Here is a 22,437-nt window from a genome sequence, read left to right as displayed (position 1 = left end):
CAGTCTCTATTGCCTAACCCCTGAACATGACAGTCTCTTTCACCTTACCCCTGAACATGACAGTCTCTATTGCCTAACCCCTGAACATGACAGTCTCTTTCACCTTACCCCTGAACATGACAGTCTCTATTGCCTAACCCCTGAACATGACAGTCTCTTTCACCTTACCCCTGAACATGACAGTCTCTTTCACCTTACCCCTGAACATGACAGTCTCTATTGCCTAACCCCTGAACATGACAGTCTCTTTCACCTTACCCCTGAACATGACAGTCTCTATTGCCTATCCCCTGAACATGACAGTCTCTATTGCCTATCCCCTGAACATGACAGCTTCTCACCTCCCACTGGCTGTCTCACTGTCTCTCAGTGCCACCCTGGCTGTCTCTCAGCCCTGTGTTGCTGCCTAGGAGTACCCTCTGCCTGCCCCTGTCACTTATAGTGCCGCTGTCCCTGCCTTGTACTGTACCAGCTGCCCCACCATCCGTCTCCCAGTACTGCCCCAGGGTCCCTCCTGCCCCTGCCTGTCACTCCCATCTCCCCACTGTCACTCCCGGTTCCCCAAGCCCCCCTGCCCTTCCCCCGTACCCCCATATGTGCATCGCACCCAGCCCACCCCTAGGCGCCTCTCACCGCAGTGTCGGGCCGATACAGGCGGTCTCCGTGCTCTCAATCTCCCGCAAGATACGCTCATGTTCTGCCGCTGTTTCCAACTCCGCCATGTCCGCGGCACTCCGCTCTGTGCCCCGCCCCCTCCGTGCGTCACCGCGTACGCTCCTCTCACTCTACGTACCGCATTGCCTGCTGGGACGTGTAGTTTTCACACCTGTAGAACCGCAGAGCGCTTGGCCCTACCCCTGAGGGGAGCAGCTCAGCTCTGTCCCTGTGTAGCCAACGTGTCATTTTATTTCCGCGCCCATTGCCCCCAAGGGCCGGGGGTTCCCAACTTGTATAGAATCTGACACTGGTGCAAATATAATTATTCACCCCATCTTCCCAGGCCCCATGCCTTGGGGTTACCCTCAATCCTGCCCTGCGCTCCTCATATCCACTCACTCTCTCATGTCACTTTCACCTCACAGATATTTCCATTTATCACCCAAAGTGCTGCCAAAATTCTAATTTACTCCCTCAGTAATATCACTTCTGCACTACTGTAACTGTCTGGTAATGGCCTCCCCCCAGAATCTCCTCTCCAGCCTATAGCCCAGTGATCCCCAACCAGTGGCTCGGGGGCAACATGTTGCTCCCCAACCCCTTGGATGTTGCTCTCAGTGCCCCCAAACCAGGGAGTTATTTTTGAATTCCTGACTTGGGGGCAAGTTTTGGTTGAATAAAAACAAGATTTCCTACAAAATAAAGCCCCTGTAAGCTGATAGGGTGCATAGAGGCCCCTAATAGCCAATCACAGCCCTTATTTGGCTCCTCCATGAACTTTTATGGTGCTTGTGTTGCTCCCCAAGTCTTTTTACATCTGACTGTGGCTCACGAGTAAGAAAGGTTGGGGACCCCTGACATAGCGAATCCTGCTGCCAGGCTCATACACCTCTGCCGTGCCACTCTGCCAGTCTCCCTGCCGTGCCACTCTGCCAGTCTCCCTGTCGTGCCACTCTGTTAGTCTCCCTGCCGTGCCACTCTGTTAGTCTCCCTGCCGTGCCACTCTGTTAGTCTCCCTGCCGTGCCACTCTGCCAGTCTCCCTGTCGTGCCACTCTGTTAGTCTCCCTGCCGTGCCACTCTGTTAGTCTCCCTGCCGTGCCACTGTTAGTCTCCCTGCCGTGCCACTCTGTTAGTCTCCCTGCCGTGCCACTGTTAGTCTCCCTGCCGTGCCACTCTGTTAGTCTCCCTGCCGTGCCACTCTGCCAGTCTCCCTGCCGTGCCACTCTGTTAGTCTCCCTGCCATGCCACTCTGTTAGTCTGCCTGCCGTGCCACTCTGTTAGTCTCCCTGCCGTGCCACTCTGTTAGTCTCCCTGCCGTGCCACTCTGCCAGTCTCCCTGCCGTGCCACTCTTAGTCTCCCTGCCGTGCCACTCTGCCAGTCTCCCTGCCGTGCCACTCTGTTAGTCTCCCTGCCGTGCCACTCTGTTAGTCTCCCTGCCGTGCCACTCTGCCAGTCTCCCTGCCGTGCCACTCTGCCAGTCTCCCTGCCGTGCCACTCTGCCAGTCTCCCTGCCGTGCCACTCTGTTAGTCTCCCTGCCGTGCCACTCTGTTAGTCTCCCTGCCGTGCCACTCTGTTAGTCTCCCTGCCGTGCCACTCTGTTAGTCTCCCTGCCGTGCCACTCTGTTAGTCTCCCTGCCGTGCCACTCTGCAGTCTCCCTGCCGGCCACTCTGCCAGTCTCCCTGCGTGCCACTCTGTTAGTCTCCCTGCCGTGCCACTCTGCCAGTCTCCCTGCCGTGCCACTCTGTTAGTCTCCCTGCCGTGCCACTCTGTTAGTCTCCCTGCCGTGCCACTCTGCCAGTCTCCCTGCCGTGCCACTCTGTTAGTCTCCCTGCCGTGCCACTCTGTTAGTCTCCCTGCCGTGCCACTCTGTTAGTCTCCCTGCCGTGCCACTCTGTTAGTCTCCCTGCCGTGCCACTCTGCCAGTCTCCCTGCCGTGCCACTCTGCCAGTCTCCCTGCCGTGCCACTCTGCCAGTCTCCCTGCCGTGCCACTCTGTTAGTCTCCCTGCCGTGCCACTCTGCCAGTCTCCCTGTCGTGCCACTCTGTTAGTCTCCCTGCCGTGCCACTCTGTTAGTCTCCCTGCCGTGCCACTGTTAGTCTCCCTGCCGTGCCACTCTGTTAGTCTCCCTGCCGTGCCACTCTGTTAGTCTCCCTGCCGTGCCACTCTTGCCAGTCTCCCTGCCATGCCACTCTGTTAGTCTCCCTGCCGTGCCACTCTGTTAGTCTCCCTGCCGTGCCACTTGTTAGTCTCCCTGCCGTGCCACTCTGTTAGTCTCGCTGGCCGTGCCACTCTGTTAGTCTCCCTGCCAGTGCCACTCTGTTAGTCTCCCTGCCGTGCCACTCTGCCAGTCTCCCTGCCGGGCCACTCTGTAGTCTCCCTGCCGTGCCACTCTGCCGGTCTCCCTGCCGTGGCCACTCTGCCAGTCTCCCTGCCGTGCCACTCTGTTAGTCTCCCTGCCGTGCCACTCTGTTAGTCTCCCTGCCGGTGCCACTCTGTTAGTCTCCCTGCCGTGCCACTCTGTTAGTCTCGTGGCTGTGCCACTCTGTTAGTCTCCCTGCCGTGCCACTCTGCCAGTCTCCCTGCCGTGCCACTCTGTTAGTCTCCCTGCCGTGCCACTCTGCCGGTCTCCCTGCCGTGCCACTCTGCCAGTCTCCCTGCCGTGCCACTCTGTTAGTCTCCCTGCCGTGCCACTCTGCCGGTCTCCCTGCCGTGCCACTCTGCCAGTCTCCCTGCCGTGCCACTCTGCCAGTCTCCCTGCCGTGCCACTCTGCCAGTCTCCCTGCCGTGCCACTCTGTTAGTCTCCCTGCCATGCCACTCTTTCAGACTAATGCCCCTCACATTCAAAGCCGCCCATAACTCTTCTCCCCCCACATCTGTAGATACCAACTCCCCCCCTACTGACTGCTCCCCGACCTTCCCCCTCACGCACACGGCTGCCCCCCTTCCCTTTCTGTCCCCCAAACTCTGCCTGTACCAGATCCCTAGTTACAGCTCATTTATACAGACGAGTGCAGCCTCGTTAGTTTGGCATAAAGTGAGTGTGCGGCTCAATAATACCCTCTGCCCCATCTCTCACCCACTCCCACACCTTGTGCCTCAACCCCTTCTCCTTATAGATTGTAAGCTCTTTTGGGCTCTTGTAAATGTTATTGGTTGCTTTGTATGTAATTCTGTCCAATGTACAAAATCACTTATGGTACAGCGCTGCGAAATGTGTTGGAGCTCTACAAATACATAATAGAGCGGTGTGAAAAACTATTTGCCCCCTTCCTGATTTCTTATTCTTTTGCATGTTTGTCACACAAAATGTTTCTGATCATCAAACACATTTAACTATTAGTCAAAGATAACACAAGTAAACACAAAATGCAGTTTTTAAATGAGGGTTTTTATTATTTAGGGAGAAAAAAAATCCAAACCTACATGGCCCTGTGTGAAAAAGTAATTGCCCCCCTGAACCTAATAACTGGTTGGGCCACCCTTAGCAGCAATAACTGCAATCAAGCGTTTGCGATAACTTGCAACGAGTCTTTTACAGCGCTCTGGAGGAATTTTGGCCCACTCATCTTTGCAGAATTGTTGTAATTCAGCTTTATTTGAGGGTTTTCTAGCATGAACCGCCTTTTTAAGGTCATGCCACAACATCTCAATAGGATTCAGGTCAGGACTTTGACTAGGCCACTCCAAAGTCTTCATTTTGTTTTTCTTCAGCCATTCAGAGGTGGATTTGCTGGTGTGTTTGGGTCATTGTCCTGCTGCAGCACCCAAGATCGCTTCAGCTTGAGTTGACGAACAGATGGCCGGACATTCTCCTTCAGGATTTTTTGGTAGACAGTAGAATTCATGGTTCCATCAGTCACAGCAAGCCTTCCAGGTCCTGAAGCAGCAAAACAACCCCAGACCATCACACTACCGCCACCATATTTTACTGTTGGTATGATGTTCTTTTTCTGAAATGCTGTGTTACTTTTACGCCAGATGTAACGGGGACACGCACCTTCCAAAAAGTTCAACTTTTGTCTCGTCGGTCCACAAGGTATTTTCCCAAAAGTCTTGGCAATCATTGAGATGTTTTTTAGCAAAATTGAGACGAGCCATAATGTTCTTTTTGCTTAAAGTGGTTTGCGCCTTGGAAATCTGCCATGCAGGCCGTTTTTGCCCAGTCTCTTTCTTATGGGTGGAGTCGTGAACACTGACCTTAATTGAGGCAAGTGAGGCCTGCAGTTCTTTAGATGTTGTCCTGGGGTCTTTTGTGGCCTCTCGGATGAGTTGTCTCTGCGCTCTTGGGGTAATTTTGGTCGGCCAGCCACTCCTGGGAAGGTTCACCACTGTTCCATGTTTTTGCCATTTGTGGATAATGGCTCTCACTGTGGTTCGCTGCAGTCCCAAAGCTTTAGAAATGGCTTTATAACCTTTACCAGACTGATAGATCTCAATTACTTTTGTTCTCATTTGTTCCTGAATTTCTTTGGATCTTGGCATGATGTGTAGCTTTTGAGGTGCTTTTGGTCTACTTCTCTGTGTCAGGTAGCTCCTATTTAAGTGATTTCTTGGTTGAAACAGGTGTGGCAGTAATCAGGCCTGGGGGTGACTACAGAAATTGATATTGAAATTGAAAATTGAAATTGATAAACCACAGTTAAGTTATTTTTGAACAAGGGGGGCAATCACTTTTTCACACAGGGCCATGAAGATTTGGAGTTTTTTTTCTCCCTTAATAACGTAAACCGTAAACCTTCATTTAAAACCAGCATTTTGTGTTCAATTATGTTATCTTTGACTAATAGTTAACGGTTTTTGATGAGCAGAAACATTTAAGTGTGACAAACATGCAAAAGAATAAGAAATCAGGAAGGGGGCAAATAGTTTTTCACACCACTGTAATAGTAATACCTGTGGGAAATATATATCTACAGGCAATTTTATACATGCTAAACCCGCGGCACCATTCTCCCCCCTGGGACTTCTTACTATTATTTGGCTTGTAAATATGGACCAAAACAGCAATAACATTGCAGGAAATTCACTGCCATGAAGGGTGGGGACAACATCCCTGCAATTGTGGTTCCAGCAATACCCCCAATGGAAGCTTCTTCTGACGTAAATCTTTCCACTGGGTGCTAAGAACCCCATAGCCCCCCAATGGCCGGTACACGAAACAAGAAAAGTGTTTTCTCTGGCCACTAGGTGGCACTATATAAAATATACATTCATATGTACATATAGATAATCCAGTCTGACTGCTTTAAAAAGAACATGATTTGAAGGTGACCCCCTCCCCCCTTATACCGATCATTAACCTAAGACAGATTGGATTTATAGTTGTTAATTGTAGTCATATGCTGACCCCCTAGTGGCCATAGTTGGGCAACACTCTCTTTTTTTTCTGCTACTTTTTTCCTTTGTCTTCCTTTTCTTACTTTGCATTATTTCCCCTGCTTCCTAAATTTTATTTTACCAGCCAGCTTCTCCCTGATAAATAGTGCAAAAAAAAAAAAAAGAAAATAAATGCATAGAAAGGAAATAAAGAAAGCATCATGTATCATATACATATATAGTTATAAAGCCCTTTAAAATAACAATAAGATTCAAAAACAGTAGGGTAACAGTCACCCTGCTATAGTTCCAGGGGTACCCAGGGCACAAATAAGCACTCACCCCAAATCCCCCCTAACTGGCCTTCAGGCTGGGCCCCCTTAGCCCATAACAAGGTTACAGATATATAGAAACATTGGGGTAACAGTCACCCCGCTATAGTTCCAGGGGTACCCAGGGCACAAATAAGCACTCACCCCAATCCCCCCCTAACTGGCCTTCAGGCTGGGCCCCCTTAGCCCATAACAAGGTTACAGATATATAGAAACATTGGGGTAACAGTCACCCTGCCTATAGTTCCAGGGGTACCCAGGCACAAATAAGCACTCACCCCAAATCCCCCCCTAACTGGCCTTCAGGCTGGGCCCCCTTAGCCCATAACAAGGTTACAGATATATAGAAACATTGGGGGTAACAGTCACCCCGCTATAGTTCCAGGGGTACCCAGGGCACAAATAAGCACTCACCCCAAATCCCCCCCTAACTGGCCTTCAGGCTGGGCCCCCTTAGCCCATAACAAGGTTACAGATATATAGAAACATTGGGGTAACAGTCACCCCGCTATAGTTCCAGGGGGTACCCAGGGCACAAATACCCACTCACCCCAAATCCCCCCCTAACTGGCCTTCAGGCTGGGCCCCCTTAGCCCATAACAAGGTTACAGATATATAGAAACATTGGGTAACAGTCACCCTGCTATAGTTCCAGGGGTACCCAGGGCACAAATAAGCACTCACCCCAAATCCCCCCCTAACTGGCCTTCAGGCTGGGCCCCCTTAGCCCATAACAAGGTTACAGATATATAGAAACATTGGGGTAACAGTCACCCTGCTATAGTTCCAGGGGTACCCAGGGCACAAATAAGCACTCACCCCAAATCCCCCCCTAACTGGCCTTCAGGCTGGGCCCCCTTAGCCCATAACAAGGTTACAGATATATAGAAACATTGGGGTAACAGTAGAGCCCCACCCCAGGTAAAGGCCGCAGGAAGTCACACAATGATTATTAAGAATAAGAATTTTATTAAGAACAATACAAAATAAGGAATGAAGCGATGAGCCCAGAGTGTTCCGCCCAATGAGACAGAGACCTCCTTACGTGTACAAGTTGCAGGGCAGTGAGTCTCTGGGGTACAGTCCGTATGGCAGTGATTTCCTTTGCAGAGGCTGCTGGGATCTGTAGTCGCACTTCAGTTCCAAATAATAAGGCCATGCCCTGAGATTTACATACAGGATAAAGGCGATGGGCTAGAAGGTATCAGGCAAAATAACAAAAGGTTGGTCTAACAAGGAGAATCCCCATTTTTTCATTCTGTGTTGGGGCCGGATTATATTAAAATGAAAATGTCATAAAAAGAAGTCTATGGGGCCGCTGAACCAATGGGAAGGTGAGAAAAATGCCTTGAACACTGGGCCTGCCCTTGGACAGTGGATGGTAAATTTTGACTCTGTTGTGGCCCAGAAAGGTGGTCTAATGATACGGAGGGGCTTGGGCAGCAGAAAGGAGACAGTATTCCCCTGTACTAAGCACAATCCAGCAGGAACAGCCCCAGAATGGAGACAGTATTCCCCTGTACTAAGCACAATCCAGCAGGAACAGCCCCAGAATGGAGACAGTATTCCCCTGAACTAAGCACAATCCAGCAGGAACAGCCCCAGAATGGAGACAGTATTCCCCTGTACTAAGCACAATCCAGCAGGAACAGCCCCACTAATTCTAGCCATACGTGTAAGTGCACTGTAGGAGAGCCAAGGGCTTAGGAAAAGGAATGTGTGTAGAAGATATCTACATTGGCCGCGTAGTTCAGAGGCAGGACATGGCCAATATTCCTGGCTCCCAGGCTGGCTCCGCCCATGGCAGACGACTGCTTGAGTTTGAGGAGGCTGAATCTGGAGAAGGAGCTTCCAGCCGGACCCCCGTGCCTGTCGGCCAACACCTCTAGGAAACCTACACAAAGACACAGGACAGGTAGGGGCGTTACACAGCGCCACAGACAGACCAACCTGGGCCAATAAGGGTGGGGGCCTTACAGTCATTCTCACTTAGCCACTCACCGTCTTTCATCAGTTCCCAGCTGTTCCACACGGACCCCACACAGACGATCGGCAGCCCGAGGGCCCCTTCAAATAGGACCTGCAGGAGCACAAACGCCCAGCGATTAAACATCACAAGGAGGAATTAATGGTGCAGTAATAAAGCCACAGGGGGGCAGCGACGAGTAATTCAGAACTGGACTTGTAGCGAATCAACTTCACCACAAGGTGGCGAACCAGGAGCTATATAGATTGTATAAGGCCCTTGCACCCCACTTACTCACTACTACAAACCTACTCATCTGTGTCAGCCAATGGCAGTCTCCTATTCATAAGCCTCTCCATTAGTAACCCATAGCCACTATTAACCAATAGGGAGTAATTTTACACCCTCATGTAGGATGGACCCCCTTCCTCAGGGCTTTGGCACAACAGTGAGAGCCCCATTTAGTATAAAAATGCCATTAGATTGACTAAAAATGGAAAATGAAAGGAAACAGAAAAAGCCTCCTACCCCCTTATGTAATAAAAGGCACTAAGTTTGCCCAGGAGCAGTAACCCATAGCAACCAATAAGATGTTTGCTTTTAAACAGGTGACCAGTAAATGCTTTCAGCTGATTGGTTGCTATGGGTTACTACTTCTGGGCAAACTTAGTGCCTTTTATTACATAACCCCCTTAGTGTTCTGGACGGAGAGAACCAGTGGGCCACAGTACTAGCGTTAGGGTATCAGCATGGGGGTATCAGCGTGGGGGTATCAGCGTGAGGGTATCAGCGTGGGGGTATCAGCGTGGGGGTAATCAGCATCAGCGGGGGTATCAGCGTGGGTCGGGGTATCGTGCGGTATCAGCGTGGGGGTATCAGCTATTCAGCGTGAGGGTATCAGCGTGGGTATCAGCGTATCAGCTATCAGCGTGGGTATCAGCTATCAGCGGGTATCAGCAGCTGGGGGTATCAGCTATCAGCGTGGGGGTATCAGCTATCAGCGTGGGGGTATCAGCTATCAGCGTGGGGGAGTCAGCTGGGGGTATCACTTATCAGTATCAGCTATCAGCGTGGGGGTATCAGCTATCAGCGTGGGGGTATCAGCTATCAGCGTGGGGGTATCAGCTATCAGCGTGGGGTATCAGCTATCAGCGTGGGGTATCAGCTATCAGCGTGGGGTATCAGCGTGGGGTATCAGCGTGGGGGTATCAGCTATCAGCGTGGGGGTATCAGCTATCAGCGTGGGGTAATCAGCTATCAGCGTCGGGGTATCAGCTATCAGCGTGGGGTATCAGCTATCAGCGTGCGGTATCAGCTATCAGCGTGGGTATCAGCTATCAGCGTTGGCGGGTATCAGCTATCAGCGTGGGGGTATCAGCTATCAGCGTGGCGGTATCAGCTATCAGCGTGGGGTATCAGCTATCAGCGTGGCGGGTATCAGCTATCAGCGTGGGGGTATCAGCTATCAGCGTGGCGGTATCAGCTATCAGCGTGGGGTATCAGCTATCAGGTGGGGTATCAGCTATCAGCGTGGGGATCAGCGTGAGGGGGTATCAGCTATCAGCGTGGGGGTATCAGCTATCAGCGTGGGGTATCAGCTATCAGCGTGGGGGTATCAGCTATCAGCGTGGGGGTATCAGCTATCAGCGTGGGGGTATCAGCTATCAGCGTGGCGGTATCAGCTATCAGCGTGGGGGTATCAGCTATCAGCGTGGGGGTATCAGCTATCAGCGTGGGGGTATCAGCTATCAGCGTGGGGGTATCAGCTATCAGCGTGGGGGTATCAGCTATCAGCGTGGGGGTATCAGCTATCAGCGTGGGGGTATCAGCGTGAGGGTATCAGCGTGAGGGTATCAGCTATCAGCGTATCAGCTATCAGCGTGGGGTATCAGCTATCAGCGTGGGGGTATCAGCTATCAGCGTGGGGGTATCAGCTATCAGCGTGGCGGTATCAGCTATCAGCGTGGGGTATCAGCTATCAGCGTGGCGGTATCAGCTATCAGCGTGGGGGTATCAGCTATCAGCTATCAGCGTGGGGGTATCAGCTATCAGCGTGGGGGTATCAGCTATCAGCGTGGGGGTATCAGCTATCAGCGTGGGGTATCAGCGTGGGGTATCAGCGTGGAGGGTATCAGCTATCAGCGTGGGGGTATCAGCTATCAGCGTGGGGGTATCAGCTATCAGCGTGGGGGTATCAGCTATCAGCGTGGGGGTATCAGCTATCAGCGATGGCGGTATCAGCTATCAGCGTGGGGTATCAGCTATCAGCGTGGGGCTATCAGCGTGGGGGTATCAGCATCAGCGTGGGGGTATCAGCTATCAGCGTGGGGGTTATCAGCTATCAGCGTGGGGGTATCAGCTATCAGCGTGGGGTATCAGCTATCAGCGTGGGCGGTATCAGCTATCAGCGTGGGGGTATCAGCTATCAGCGTGGGGGTATCAGCTATCAGCGTGGGGGTATCAGCTATCAGCGTGGGGGTATCAGCTATCAGCGTGGGGGTATCAGCTATCAGCGTGGCGGTATCAGCTATCAGCGTGGGGTATCAGCGTATCAGCTATCAGCGTGGGGGTATCAGCTATCAGCGTGGGGGTATCAGCTATCAGCGTGGGGGTATCAGCTATCAGCGTGGGGGTATCAGCTATCAGCGTGGGGGTATCAGCTATCAGCGTGGGGGTATCAGCTATCAGCGTGGGGGTATCAGCGTTAGGGTATTAGCGTTAGGGTATTAGTGTGGGGGTATTAGCGAGGGGGTAATTAGCGTGACTCGGACCGTATCAGCTTTGGGGAGGACGGCCGCTACGTGACGGGCGAGGATCTCTCCGGCGCTTCGGAATACAGAGCAGCACAAGGGGTCCCCGAGTCTGGCTCCTGGGGAAACAAAGAACGTGTGGATAAGTACCCCCCGTGTCTATCCCAGGCTTTATTCCCCTTTTTTTCAGCCTTCTGAATAATGTTCTCTAGTAACTGCCCCCCTAAGGGCAGCTGGTAAGGTAAGGTAAGCCAAGGGCTGGATGTCTATTTGCACAGGCAAGATGGAGGTGGTGGAGACATCCAATCATATGAGAGAATGTGACAGGGTACAACAGGTGAGGACCCCCCCCAAGGGCAGCTGGTAGGGGCTATTTGCCCCACTGCTATTTGCTGGTCAAGGAAAGCCACAGGCTGGATGTCTATTGTCTATTGGCCACAGGCAAGATGGAGGTGGTGGAGACATCCAATCATAAGAGAGACTGCTGGCAGAATGTGACAGGGCGCTACAGGCGAGACCTCTATGGATGATAAAATACCTTCTGCCAACTTCACGCAGAATCCGGCCACCTTGGACTTCTCAAAGCTCCTGTACAGGTGAGTGAGGATGCCCAGCCGGTCCGACACCTGCGGGGAGAAATAGAGATGAGTAAGGAGAAACCTACAGCAATGCTCTACCATCTCCGCTGGGCATCCCATCCACATATCCACCACCTCCCTAGTAACTTGCACCTGGAAGTAGCTGTACATGGCCTGCTGGGTGTAGCTGATGTCGTGCTGAGGAGCCACAAAGTTGTCCACGGCGTCAAAAACCATCTTCATGGCCCGATGGGATATCCAATAGGCTGCAAGATCACATTCAGTTAAAGGGGAATTTACCCCATTAATGGTCTCTCTGCCCTCAAAGGGGCATTAATATCTCCTCAAGGCAGAAATGTATATAAGGACAGTCACCTGATCCTTCGTCTCCCATCATGTGGCCCCAGCCCCCACAGCCGACGACCGTCCCATCTGGGTTCACCAGTTTGCAGTTGGATCCGGTTCCGGAGATCAGCACGACGCCACCTGCAACGGGGGCAAGAGCCAATGAGAGGCAGAACCCACCGGGCACAGGGAGACGGGGAGGGGCAGCTCTGATTTACCAAGCTCCGTGGCGGTGGCCATGGCCCCGATGGTGTCGTTGGAAATGTGGTAGCTGTCGCTAAGCTGTGGGAAGCGGACTCTCAGCTCCTCGATGAGGTGGGCGATGGCTTCTTTCTGTTCTCCGCCACTCAGGGACATGCCCTGGAACACACATGGCTAGAGTTCTAGAGCACGCAAGGGCCACCACCTGTCCTTCCCTATTGCACTTCATTCCAATGGGCGCTGGCTATATTAAAGGGCAACTAAAACCTTGGATTTGTGCTTACTTGATTTGTTTGATCTAATACATGGGGCTGCTGTATGCAGCAATACATAAACTGCAGGGTTGTCCTACCAGGTGGCCCCGAAAGCTGCAGGTCCCCAGTGGCACTGGTGAGGGGGGGCCACAATAAGCTTGCTATTGGAGTAAAGGTTGGTATGGATTTATATTGGCAACAAATAAATGAAGCTAATGCAAAGCCATGGCTTTAGTTACCCTTTAATTGGTCAGCTGGTCTAGAGGGAGGAAAGTAACTCCCTATCTGATTGGGGCTCCAGCTTGCTTCTACTGTATAGCAGCCTCGCATGGTTTGGGGGATCCCAACCTGTAGAACTTGGCGAAATCAATCAAGTGGGGACCCCCAGTGCCTCCCAATCTTGACCAACAAATGCCCCTGATTACTGCCCAGCCTTCTCTTTGGGCACCTGTTTCAGAACCTAGACTGCCCTTATATCCCAGAACTACAACTCCCAGTATCCTTTAACATATAATCAGTCTTTAGGGGAAACCATTTTAGCTTCATACTCAAAAGGGAACAAGTAATGTGACCCCCCCACCAATAGGAAAGCCTTGGCCAAAGGGTGACACTCTATATTTCTCACCAGCGATCGAAGGGGAATCTGGGGGTCCAGACCAGCTTTCTGCTTGGCTTCAGTAACCATGGCATTGATGGCTGCCAGGCACTTGTCTACGCCGATCAGCTAAAGAATAAAGAAGGAGAGAATAAAGGGCACATTGTTATTATTATGAGTTATTGATATAATTAGATATTTATATGGCACCGACATATTCTGCAGCGCTTTACAGAGATTATACATCATTTCCATCAGAGGAGCTTACAATCTAAGGTCCATATCTCACACACAAGGGTCAGTATTATTAGGAGCCAGTTAAACCTGTATGTATTTTACGGGATGTGGGAGGAAAGCCAAGCAGACACAAGGCAACATATAAACTCCTTGCAGATAATTCCTTGGCTGGAATCGAACTCAGGAACCCAGTGCAGCACTATTACACATGTTTTGTTGCAGTCCCCATTCATTATAAAGTATCTTTACTGTAATAAAACAGTAAAATGAAATACATGTAATGAAATGTGTGCTGCAGCGGCAGAGGGCCGGCCAGCAGGGGGAGCTCCAGCACCACTATAGGGCTATAAGCGGCAGCGTTCCAAAATGAATATACGGCAAACTGGGCTCTCTTACTTATTACTGTGCCATAAAATATCAGTGTGCGCCAGACACGCCCCTCACCCAGTGATTGGTGCAAGGTCCCTCTGTCTCAGTCAGGATCCGCCCATCTTCGGAGATCAAAATCACTTTAGAATGCGTCCCACCCCTAGAATATACAGATTTATTATACAAGATACAGAAAGATTATTATACACTCAGCAACCTTAAGCAGCAGTCCTGCCCTGCTTTATGGCTGAGATTCTAGCTATCTGTATAACAGAGCATTCTGTCACAGTGGCACAGATCCTATCTGATCCCCCCATTGTAAGCAGCAGTCCTGCCCTGCTTTATGGCTGAGATTCTAGCTATCTGTATAACAGAGCATTCTGTCACAGTGGCACAGATCCTATCTGATCCCCCCATTGTAAGCAGCAGTCCTGCCCTGCTTTATGGCTGAGATTCTAGCTATCTGTATAACAGAGCATTCTGTCACAGTGGCACAGATCCTATCTGATCCCCCATTGTAAGCAGCAGTCCTGCCCTGCTTTATGGCTGAGATTCTAGCTATCTGTATAACAGAGCATTCTGTCACAGTGGCACAGATCCTATCTGATCCCCCCATTGTAAGCAGCAGTCCTGCCCTGCTTTATGGCTGAGATTCTAGCTATCTGTATAACAGGACGGCATTCTTGTCACCAGTCGGGGCACAGATTCCCTGATCATGATCCCCCCCCATTGTAAGCAGCAGTCCTGCCCTGCTTTATGCTGAGATTCTAGCTATCTGTATAACAGAGCATTCTGTCACAGTGGCAACAGATCCTATCTGATCCCCCCCATTGTAAGCAAGCAGTCCTGCCCTGCTTTATGGCTGAGATTCTAGCTATCTGTATAACAGAGCATTCTGTCACAGTGGCACAGATCCTATCTGATCCCCCCATTGTAAGCAGCAGTCCTGCCCTGCTTTATGGCTGAGATTCTAGCTATCTGTATAACAGAGCATTCTGTCACAGTGGCACAAATCCTATTCATAAAGTAAAACCCCAGTGCAGGACTATCAGCCATTACAGATAAATGAGCAGAAAGAGAGATGATTACAATGTGTAAGTATCAGTAACTCCCAGACATGAGTAAGAATGGGATTAAAGTTTCCCTGTTAGGGGGAATTATTTATGAGATAAGGGACAGACAGGCCGCCTTACCCCTCCACTCCCCCATACACAGCCGCCATCGCGCTTCTGGTTGGCAGGAACAGGTCATGTGACCGGCGTATCAGCTGACCCGGCGACAAGTGACCCGGAAGTAACGGAGAGAGCGAGTTGGCAGTCACGTGTCTCATCGCTGCAACTCGCTCTGCCCGGCTGTATGGCGCCCATAATACGGGGCTCAGGCATTGGGAGTATATTGTATATATTATTATATATATTAGGAGTATTTATATTCATAGTTTATTTGTGTTTTAAATGAGAAAACTCTGTTTGTACCGCGGCACGTTGCTAGGAGTTGTTCCCTTGGAAACCTGGCGATGGAGCTGGGGGGGGGGGAGGGTAGGGGGGTCGGGATACCCCTTGTGAGTGACTGTGACGTCATTGGTGACGCAGGGGCATATATAGGTGCTTCATAGCTAAATAGGGTGCCTGTACCAAAGAGCTTGCAATCAGATTTCTTTGTTGCAGTAGACACGAGGGGTTACAGGGCGAATTGCTGCAACTTATACAGTAACCTATGCGGGAAAGTCGCCGCGATTAGTCGCCGTGACCGACTTCTTCAAAAGTCGCAGAGATTAGTCGTTAGTTGTGGGCAACTGATCTCCCCGCAAAGGCATCCCACCGGCAAGGATGTAAATCGTCGGTGGGATGGTATACGCGGTGCCACGATTTCCGGAAGTCGCTCAAAGTTTCCTCTCAAGGCAACTTCGGGCGACGTGGCGTATGCCATTCCACCGGTGATTTATGTTCTTGCTGGCAGGATGCCATTGCAGGAAAATTAGTCGCCCCCGGCAACAAAGATTTGTTGTGGAGCGACTAATGTCCCCGTCTGTCACCTCCCTGAATTGCCCCCCAGCTGAGCAGCTGCCTATGACTGGCTGCCAACTTGGCCACTACAGTACCAGTTGGCAGTTAGTTGGTCTATATGTGGAGCCGAAGCTGTAGCCTCCCTGACCTGAATCTGAATCAGTCAGTCTTTAAAAGCCCATTGGTGAGGCCTTGGCAGTGATGTGGCCAAACCAGCGGATTGTGTGAATGTCCTGCTTTATGCTAATGGCGCCCGGGGGGTTATGAGCACCAGTGGCCATGATGCCAGTTGAGAAACTTTCCTCAGGCAACAGCAAGAAGCCACTTCTGGTAACTTCAACAGGTGAAATTCAGATTTTTAAATCAGAATTTTGGCTTTTCTACTGCAGAGAGTGCTATTGGGCTGTAGCGATGCACAGCCCCTCCAACATAACGAAACCGGAGGGGTGGGGGGGCAGTCTCTAGGCCACCAAAGGGAAGCACTAGGGGCCAAAACTCCCCTGATGAACACAGGTTGCCTCCTCCCATGGGGATTCTGGTAAATTGATAACAATATATTTGTAAGCTGTAGAGCTTACAGTATATAGGAAAAGTACTAAGTAGCAGTTAGAATGAGCAGGATTAAAAATGGGAGATGGCAGTGGATGTGAGTTGTGGGAATAGATGGGCACATATGGATACACAAGTGCAGAGAAGGAATGAGGTGCCATAGAGTGAAGGGCTTTGAAGGACAGCGGGAGAATTTAAAGCTGGGCAGTAATGGATCCACTCGTTTGCTTTATATAACCACTCATGCCCTGGGCCAAATTGGCTGATTCAATCATTTTGCCCACAAACAGATCCTATTTGGGAAGAGAGTTGCATCAATAGGTTGATAGATATATGGACAGATATTGGCTGTGAAAGCCCCATATGCAGGCCAGTAACCTGGCAAGTCGCCAGATTATACTGGCTCATAGCCAATGGGACAGGTTAGTGTCTGGGAGGCCGGTTAGTAGTAGGCCAGGCTGCAGCTGGTAAATGCATTTTGATATATGCACAAATGTATAAAATGATTTTGACTGGTGAATATGACTAAGGTTATTGGTAGCTGTGATTATTTTTCCAGGATTGCCATATTGGTACCAGGGAAATTCCTCCCAAAGACAAAAACACTGGCTGGTGGGGGCAAGTCCAGTAAAGGCATTAGTGCCCCCTGATTCCCGTTCATCAGTCATATTAAGGGAGCTGTATATGTATTAGAGGTAGGTTAGTTTTTTAAAAGGTGCCATATTTGCGGGCAGCTGACTTGAGTTCTGATGGCCCCTTTTGCTGGTGGACCCCGAGCAATGAAGCAGCTTCATCTGGCGGATGGAGTGATGGTAAGATTTTGCTGTACAGCCACATTGCACTTAGTTTGCTGTCCCGCCAATCAGATTGTGGAGGAAGGGTGTGGCCCATGGTTTGAGTATGGCTAGCGTTATATACTGAGGCACTGCATGGGATCAGATAATTGGTTTGGGGTAATAAGAATGGGGCATAATGTGCCATATATAACGCCTCATTTCAATAAGTAAAATAAAAAGTGATTTAAGCACTCCTTCCCTCGAGGAACCCTCATTCCCAGAACTGCCATTAAATTCCAGAGGGGCCCCTTCATTTCCCACCACCCTCGGGGGAGGTCAGCATGAGGGTGTTTGGGTTGGGGAGGTCACCGGCCTCATCCTGGAGAAGCAATGAAACCCCATTAATTGGGAGTGCTAAGTTACGAGGCCTGTGCCCCTGGGGGGAAGCGGTGACAGACAATCCCTTTTATCAGTTCCATCTCTGAGCCAGCGAGCGGCTGCTTTACACGGGCGAGAACTGACCCCATCCACCTTGCTAAAATGCCAATCAATGCAGCACTTATCACCCTGCTATTGTCTGTATGGCACCTTCGGCACGGCTATTAACTGCTTGTGTGCAGTACTTGGCACTAAGGTGTTATTCTGTATACTGTATATCTATACAATAGGGGGGAGGGCTAGTGTTACAGAGACATAATACCCCCGCAATGTGACCCTTGCATGCACTGGGGCAGGGAATCCCCCCGGCAGGTCACTGGAGAGGTGACTGTCACAACCTCAGGGCCGTGAGTTCCCAGACATAGGGCAGGACCCAAAGAGCAAACGGTTGGTATCACAGGATGAGGCGTTTATTGGAGAATGGCAAATAGCCATCAGCAGGTTTCCATAAGCCAGTAAGTGGTAGCCAGCCTGCACTCTTGTTCCTTATGGAATAGGGAAATACACACAGTTGGGGGGAATCTTGCCGCAGCTAAGGTAGGTTCCAGGGGGACACAGGGGAGGGTGTCCTGCCGTAGCGAGGTTACACCCCAGACAAAAGGCCCCTTGGAACTGTTGGAAGCCACCTTTGTAGCCAGAAAGGGAGCAGCCCCTGTCGTAAAATCAAAACAGGGTTTGATTCCTTCTGCCAACCCAAAGGCAGCTTCCAGAGGGGCCAATCATAACTAATCCCACTGGGCCTATGGGAAGCCACCTAGTGAGCATGCCCAGTTCAGTCTATTGTATTTACCAGACAGAGCACTGCTCTCACAAGGGGTAACAATGTGTATTGTGTTACAGGGTGGGGCTCTGTGTGCCCTCACAATAGGGGCAATTACATTGGAAGGGCCAGACAGAGTCGGCTGGCTACACACAATACACACTTAGATGAGATTAACCTACACAATGCATTTGCTACATCAGGTAGGAGAGGGGCAGGGGGTACATTTCATCATAAACAGAATATTTCACTTATACAACTTGTTATGTCACAGTGACCGAAGGGCCCGAGTGCAGTTTCCAATCCCTCAGTCCCTGTCTCTTCTCTCTCAACTGGGGACATTTGCAGCAACAGATCCATCTACAACAGAGTCCAGCAGATGGAATTCGGAGCATTTATGCCCAGTTTCCAGAATGTTGAAAACCGGGCAGGTGGCAACCCAAGGTTTTACAGATATGGGGTCTTTCTGTAAATTGGATCTCCATACCTATAGTCTTTTAAAAAATAATTTAAACAATAACTTCAATTTAAATCCAATAAGGATTCATTATATCTTAGTTGGGATCAAGTACAGGTACTGTTTTATTATTACAGAGAAAAGGGAATCATTTAACCATTAAATAAACCCAATAGGGCTGTTCTGCCTCCAATAAGGGGTAATTATATCTTAGTTGGGATCAAGTACAGGTACTGTTTTATTATTACAGAGAAAAGGGAATCATTTAACCATGAAATAAACCCAATAGGGCTGTTCTGCCCCCAATAAGGGGTAATTATATCTTAGTTGGGATCAAGTACAGGTACTGTTTTATTATTACAGAGAAAAGGGAATCATTTAACCATGAAATAAACCCAATAGGGCTGTTCTGCCCCCAATAAGGGGTAATTATATCTTAGTTGGGATCAAGTACAGGTACTGTTTTATTATTACAGAGAAAAGGGAATCATTTAACCATGAAATAAACCCAATAGGGCTGTTCTGCCCCCAATAAGGGGTAATTATATCTTAGTTGGCATCAAGTACAGGTACTGTTTTATTATTACAGAGAAAAGGGAATCATTTAACCATTAAATAAACCCAATAGGGCTGTTCTGCCCCAATAAGGGGTAATTATATCTTAGTTGGGATCAAGTACAGGTACTGTTTTATTATTACAGAGAAAAGGGAATCATTTAACCATTAAATAAACCCAATAGGGCTGTTCTGCCCCCAATAAGGGGTAATTATATCTTAGTTGGGATCAAGTACAGGTACTGTTTTATTATTACAGAGAAAAGGGAATCATTTAACCATGAAATAAACCCAATAGGGCTGTTCTGCCTACTACCCATTATGGTTCTTTTTAACCCATTAAGCTTGATGCTTGTCATCATTTTGCTTCTGGGATGATCATTCAGCCCAATTAAAATCTACTGCATAACAACCATCCAGAGATTTCAAACAGGAAAGCGAAAAAGGTTCACTTACCTGTTGGTGATTTCTATATTCATTTAAAATACAAACAAAAAAAAGGACAGAGACTGAAAAACATGGAAAATTATAACCAAGGTGCTGTTATTCCTGTCATACGGGTGTGCTGCAAAGGGTTAAAAGACAGCGACCTTCCCCAATCAGAGCAGGTGATGTGCAAGACAGCTGAACTCGGCTCATATTTTATTGATATATCAAAATTAAAATAAATAAATCCCACATTAGCACTGATTGCATTCCTCATCCCATAACCCCTGCACCTGTAACAAGGGCCCCTAATCAGACACGTATTATACATTAAAAAAAAAAAATTAACATTACATTTCAAAAGACAAAAAAAATAAGTACGGTATTGAAATCAGTAATTCAGATTTATAATATTCACCCACCCCCAGAATAGGTTTTTTTTTTATATATAAATTAGCTCCAGTTTAATCAATTTAATTCTTAAGTGGGCAGCTTTCTCGGCTGTATAAGTTCATTAGGTGCTGCAGGTGTAAGAGAGCATTCTTGGAGTTTCATATTGGGCCTGCTTTGTGCCTCTCTGGGGGGAAAGGGGTAAAGCAGAGAGGTTAGTGGGCAGAAAGGGGATCTGACGGCTGTGAAACGCGTGGTCATACAATGAAATCTTCAGTAGTGTATAAAATATGTCTAAAGGAAAACTATACCCCCAAACAATGTGGCTCTATAAAAATATATTGCATAAAGCAGCTTATACGCAACACCCTGCTTCATCTAAATAAACCATTTTTATAAATATATAGTTTTTTAGTAGTATGTGCCATTGGGTAATCCTAAACAAAAAACTGCCATTTCAAGTACTAAAGGCCACCCCCTGGGATCATTTCAGCACGACTGAAAAAAATTCGGAGTAACCACAATAATTTCTGATGTGCGAAAATGTCACGAAAATCATTTTCTTGGTCGTACGAAAATATCATGGTTGCGGAAAGTCATGAAATTTTCGGATCCGAACGATTGTAAACGGCGCAAAAATCTTTCTGGCTTTGAAACTTCAATGCATGATTTTGGAAGTCTCCCATAGGACTCAATGGCACTCTGCAGCTCCAACCTGGCCCAAGGAAAGTCTCCCATAGGGCTCAATGGCACTCTGCAGCTCCAACCCAGCCCAAGGGAAGTCTCCCATAGGGCTCAATGGCACTCTGCAGCTCCAACCCGGCCCAAGGAAAGTCTCCCATAGGGCTTCAATGGCACTCTGCAGCTCCAACCCGGCCCAAGGAAAGTCTCCCCATAGGGCTCAATGGCACTCTGCCAGCTCCAACCCGGCCCAAGGGAAGTCTCCCATAGGGCTCAATGGCACTCTGCAGCTCCAACCCGGCCCAAGGAAAGTCTCCCATAGGGCTCAATGGCACTCTGCAGCTCCAACCTGGCCCAAGGAAAGTCTCCCATAGGGCTCAATGGCACTCTGCAGCTCCAACCCGGCCCAAGGAAAGCCTCCCATAGGGCTCAATGGCACTCTGCAGCTCCAACCTGGCCCAAGGAAAGTCTCCCATAGGGCTCAATGGCACTCTGCAGCTCCAACCCGGCCCAAGGAAAGTCTCCCATAGGGCTCAATGGCACTCTGCAGCTCCAACCCGGCCCAAGGAAAGTCTCCCATAGGGCCTCAATGGCCACTCTGCAGCTCCAACCCGGCCCAAGGAAAGCCTCCCATAGGGCTCAATGCACTCTGCAGCTCCAACCCGGCCCAAGGAAAGTCTCCCATAGGGCTCAATGGCACTCTGCAGCTCCAACCGGCCCCAAGGAAAGTCTCCCATAGGGCTCAATGGCACTCTGCAGCTCCAACCCGCGGCCCAAGGAAAGCCTCCCATAGGGCTCAATGGCACTCTGCAGCTCCAACCCGGCCCAAGGAAAGCCTCTCCATAGGGCTCAATGGCACTCTGCAGCTCCAACCCGGCCCAAGGAAAGTCTCCCATAGGGCTCAATGGCACTCTGCAGCTCCCAACGCCGGCCCCAAGGAAAGCCTCCCATAGGGCTCAATGGCACTCTGCAGCTCCAACCCGGCACCAAGGAAAGCCTCCCATAGGCTCAATGGCACTCTGCAGCTCCAACCCGGACCCAAGGAAAGTTTCCCATAGGGCTCAATGGCACTCTGCAGCTCCAACCCGGCCCAAGGAAAGCCTCCCATAGGGCTCAATGGCACTCTGCAGCTCCAACCCGGCCCAAGGAAAGCCTCCCCATAGGGCTCAATGGCACTCTGCAGCTCCAACCCGGCCCAAGGAAAGCTCCCATAGGGCTCAATGGCACTCTGCAGCTCCAACCTGGCCCAAGAAAGCCCATAGGGCTCAATGGCACTCTGCAGCCCAACCTGGCCCAAGGAAAGTCTCCCATAGGCTCATGGCACTCGCAGCTCCAACCCGGCCCAAGGAAAGTCTCCCATAGGGCTCAATGGCACTCTGCAGCTCCAACCCGGGCCCAAGGAAAGCCTCCCATAGGGCTCAATGGCACTCTGCAGCTCCAACCCGGCCCGAGGAAAGTCTCCCATAGGGCTCAATGGCACTTTCCAGCTCCAATCTGGCCAATAGATAGTCACGATACCGAAGCTTGAATGAATCCGAAATGATGGTAGTCTTTGTGAAAAATACGACTTTTTCGTGAAAGCTAACGAAAACCACAAACAAGTCGTGTAATTTCAACTATATCATCGTGGTCATTACGAAAAGTTCTATAAATGAGAAAAAATACGTTTTTTTCTGGAAAAAAAAAATTGTGCTTTCATGAATGGGCCCCTTATACTACTTCCTGTTACAGTTAGAGCTGCATCACTTCCTGTCAGCTGATCTCTGAGGGGGCACACAGCCCATCACAAAATGG

At 49.8% G+C, this 22,437-nt stretch overlaps 1 protein-coding gene across 1 annotated transcript; it reads right to left on the bottom strand.

Moving 5' to 3' along the window:
- Nucleotides 1-7,259: 7,259 nt before the first annotated feature.
- nagk (N-acetylglucosamine kinase) lies at nt 7,260-14,903 on the bottom strand. The gene is made up of 10 exons (XM_002938397.5): nt 14,799-14,903; nt 13,681-13,765; nt 13,030-13,128; nt 12,168-12,309; nt 11,980-12,090; nt 11,758-11,870; nt 11,565-11,652; nt 11,048-11,145; nt 8,312-8,390; nt 7,260-8,204 (listed from the first exon to the last, which is right to left on the bottom strand). The coding sequence occupies exons 1-10, from the start codon at nt 14,825-14,827 to the stop codon at nt 8,014-8,016; spliced, it is 1,035 nt and encodes a 344-aa protein (XP_002938443.2). The 5' UTR covers nt 14,828-14,903; the 3' UTR covers nt 7,260-8,013.
- Between the last annotated feature and the right edge of the window lie 7,534 nt (nt 14,904-22,437).

Source organism: Xenopus tropicalis, chromosome 1, assembly GCF_000004195.4.
Source record: "Xenopus tropicalis strain Nigerian chromosome 1, UCB_Xtro_10.0, whole genome shotgun sequence".
Classification (NCBI taxonomy): Eukaryota; Metazoa; Chordata; class Amphibia; order Anura; family Pipidae; genus Xenopus; species Xenopus tropicalis.
The sequence above is the reverse complement of the archived record's forward strand: the minus strand, read 5'-3'. Positions and strand labels throughout refer to the sequence as shown.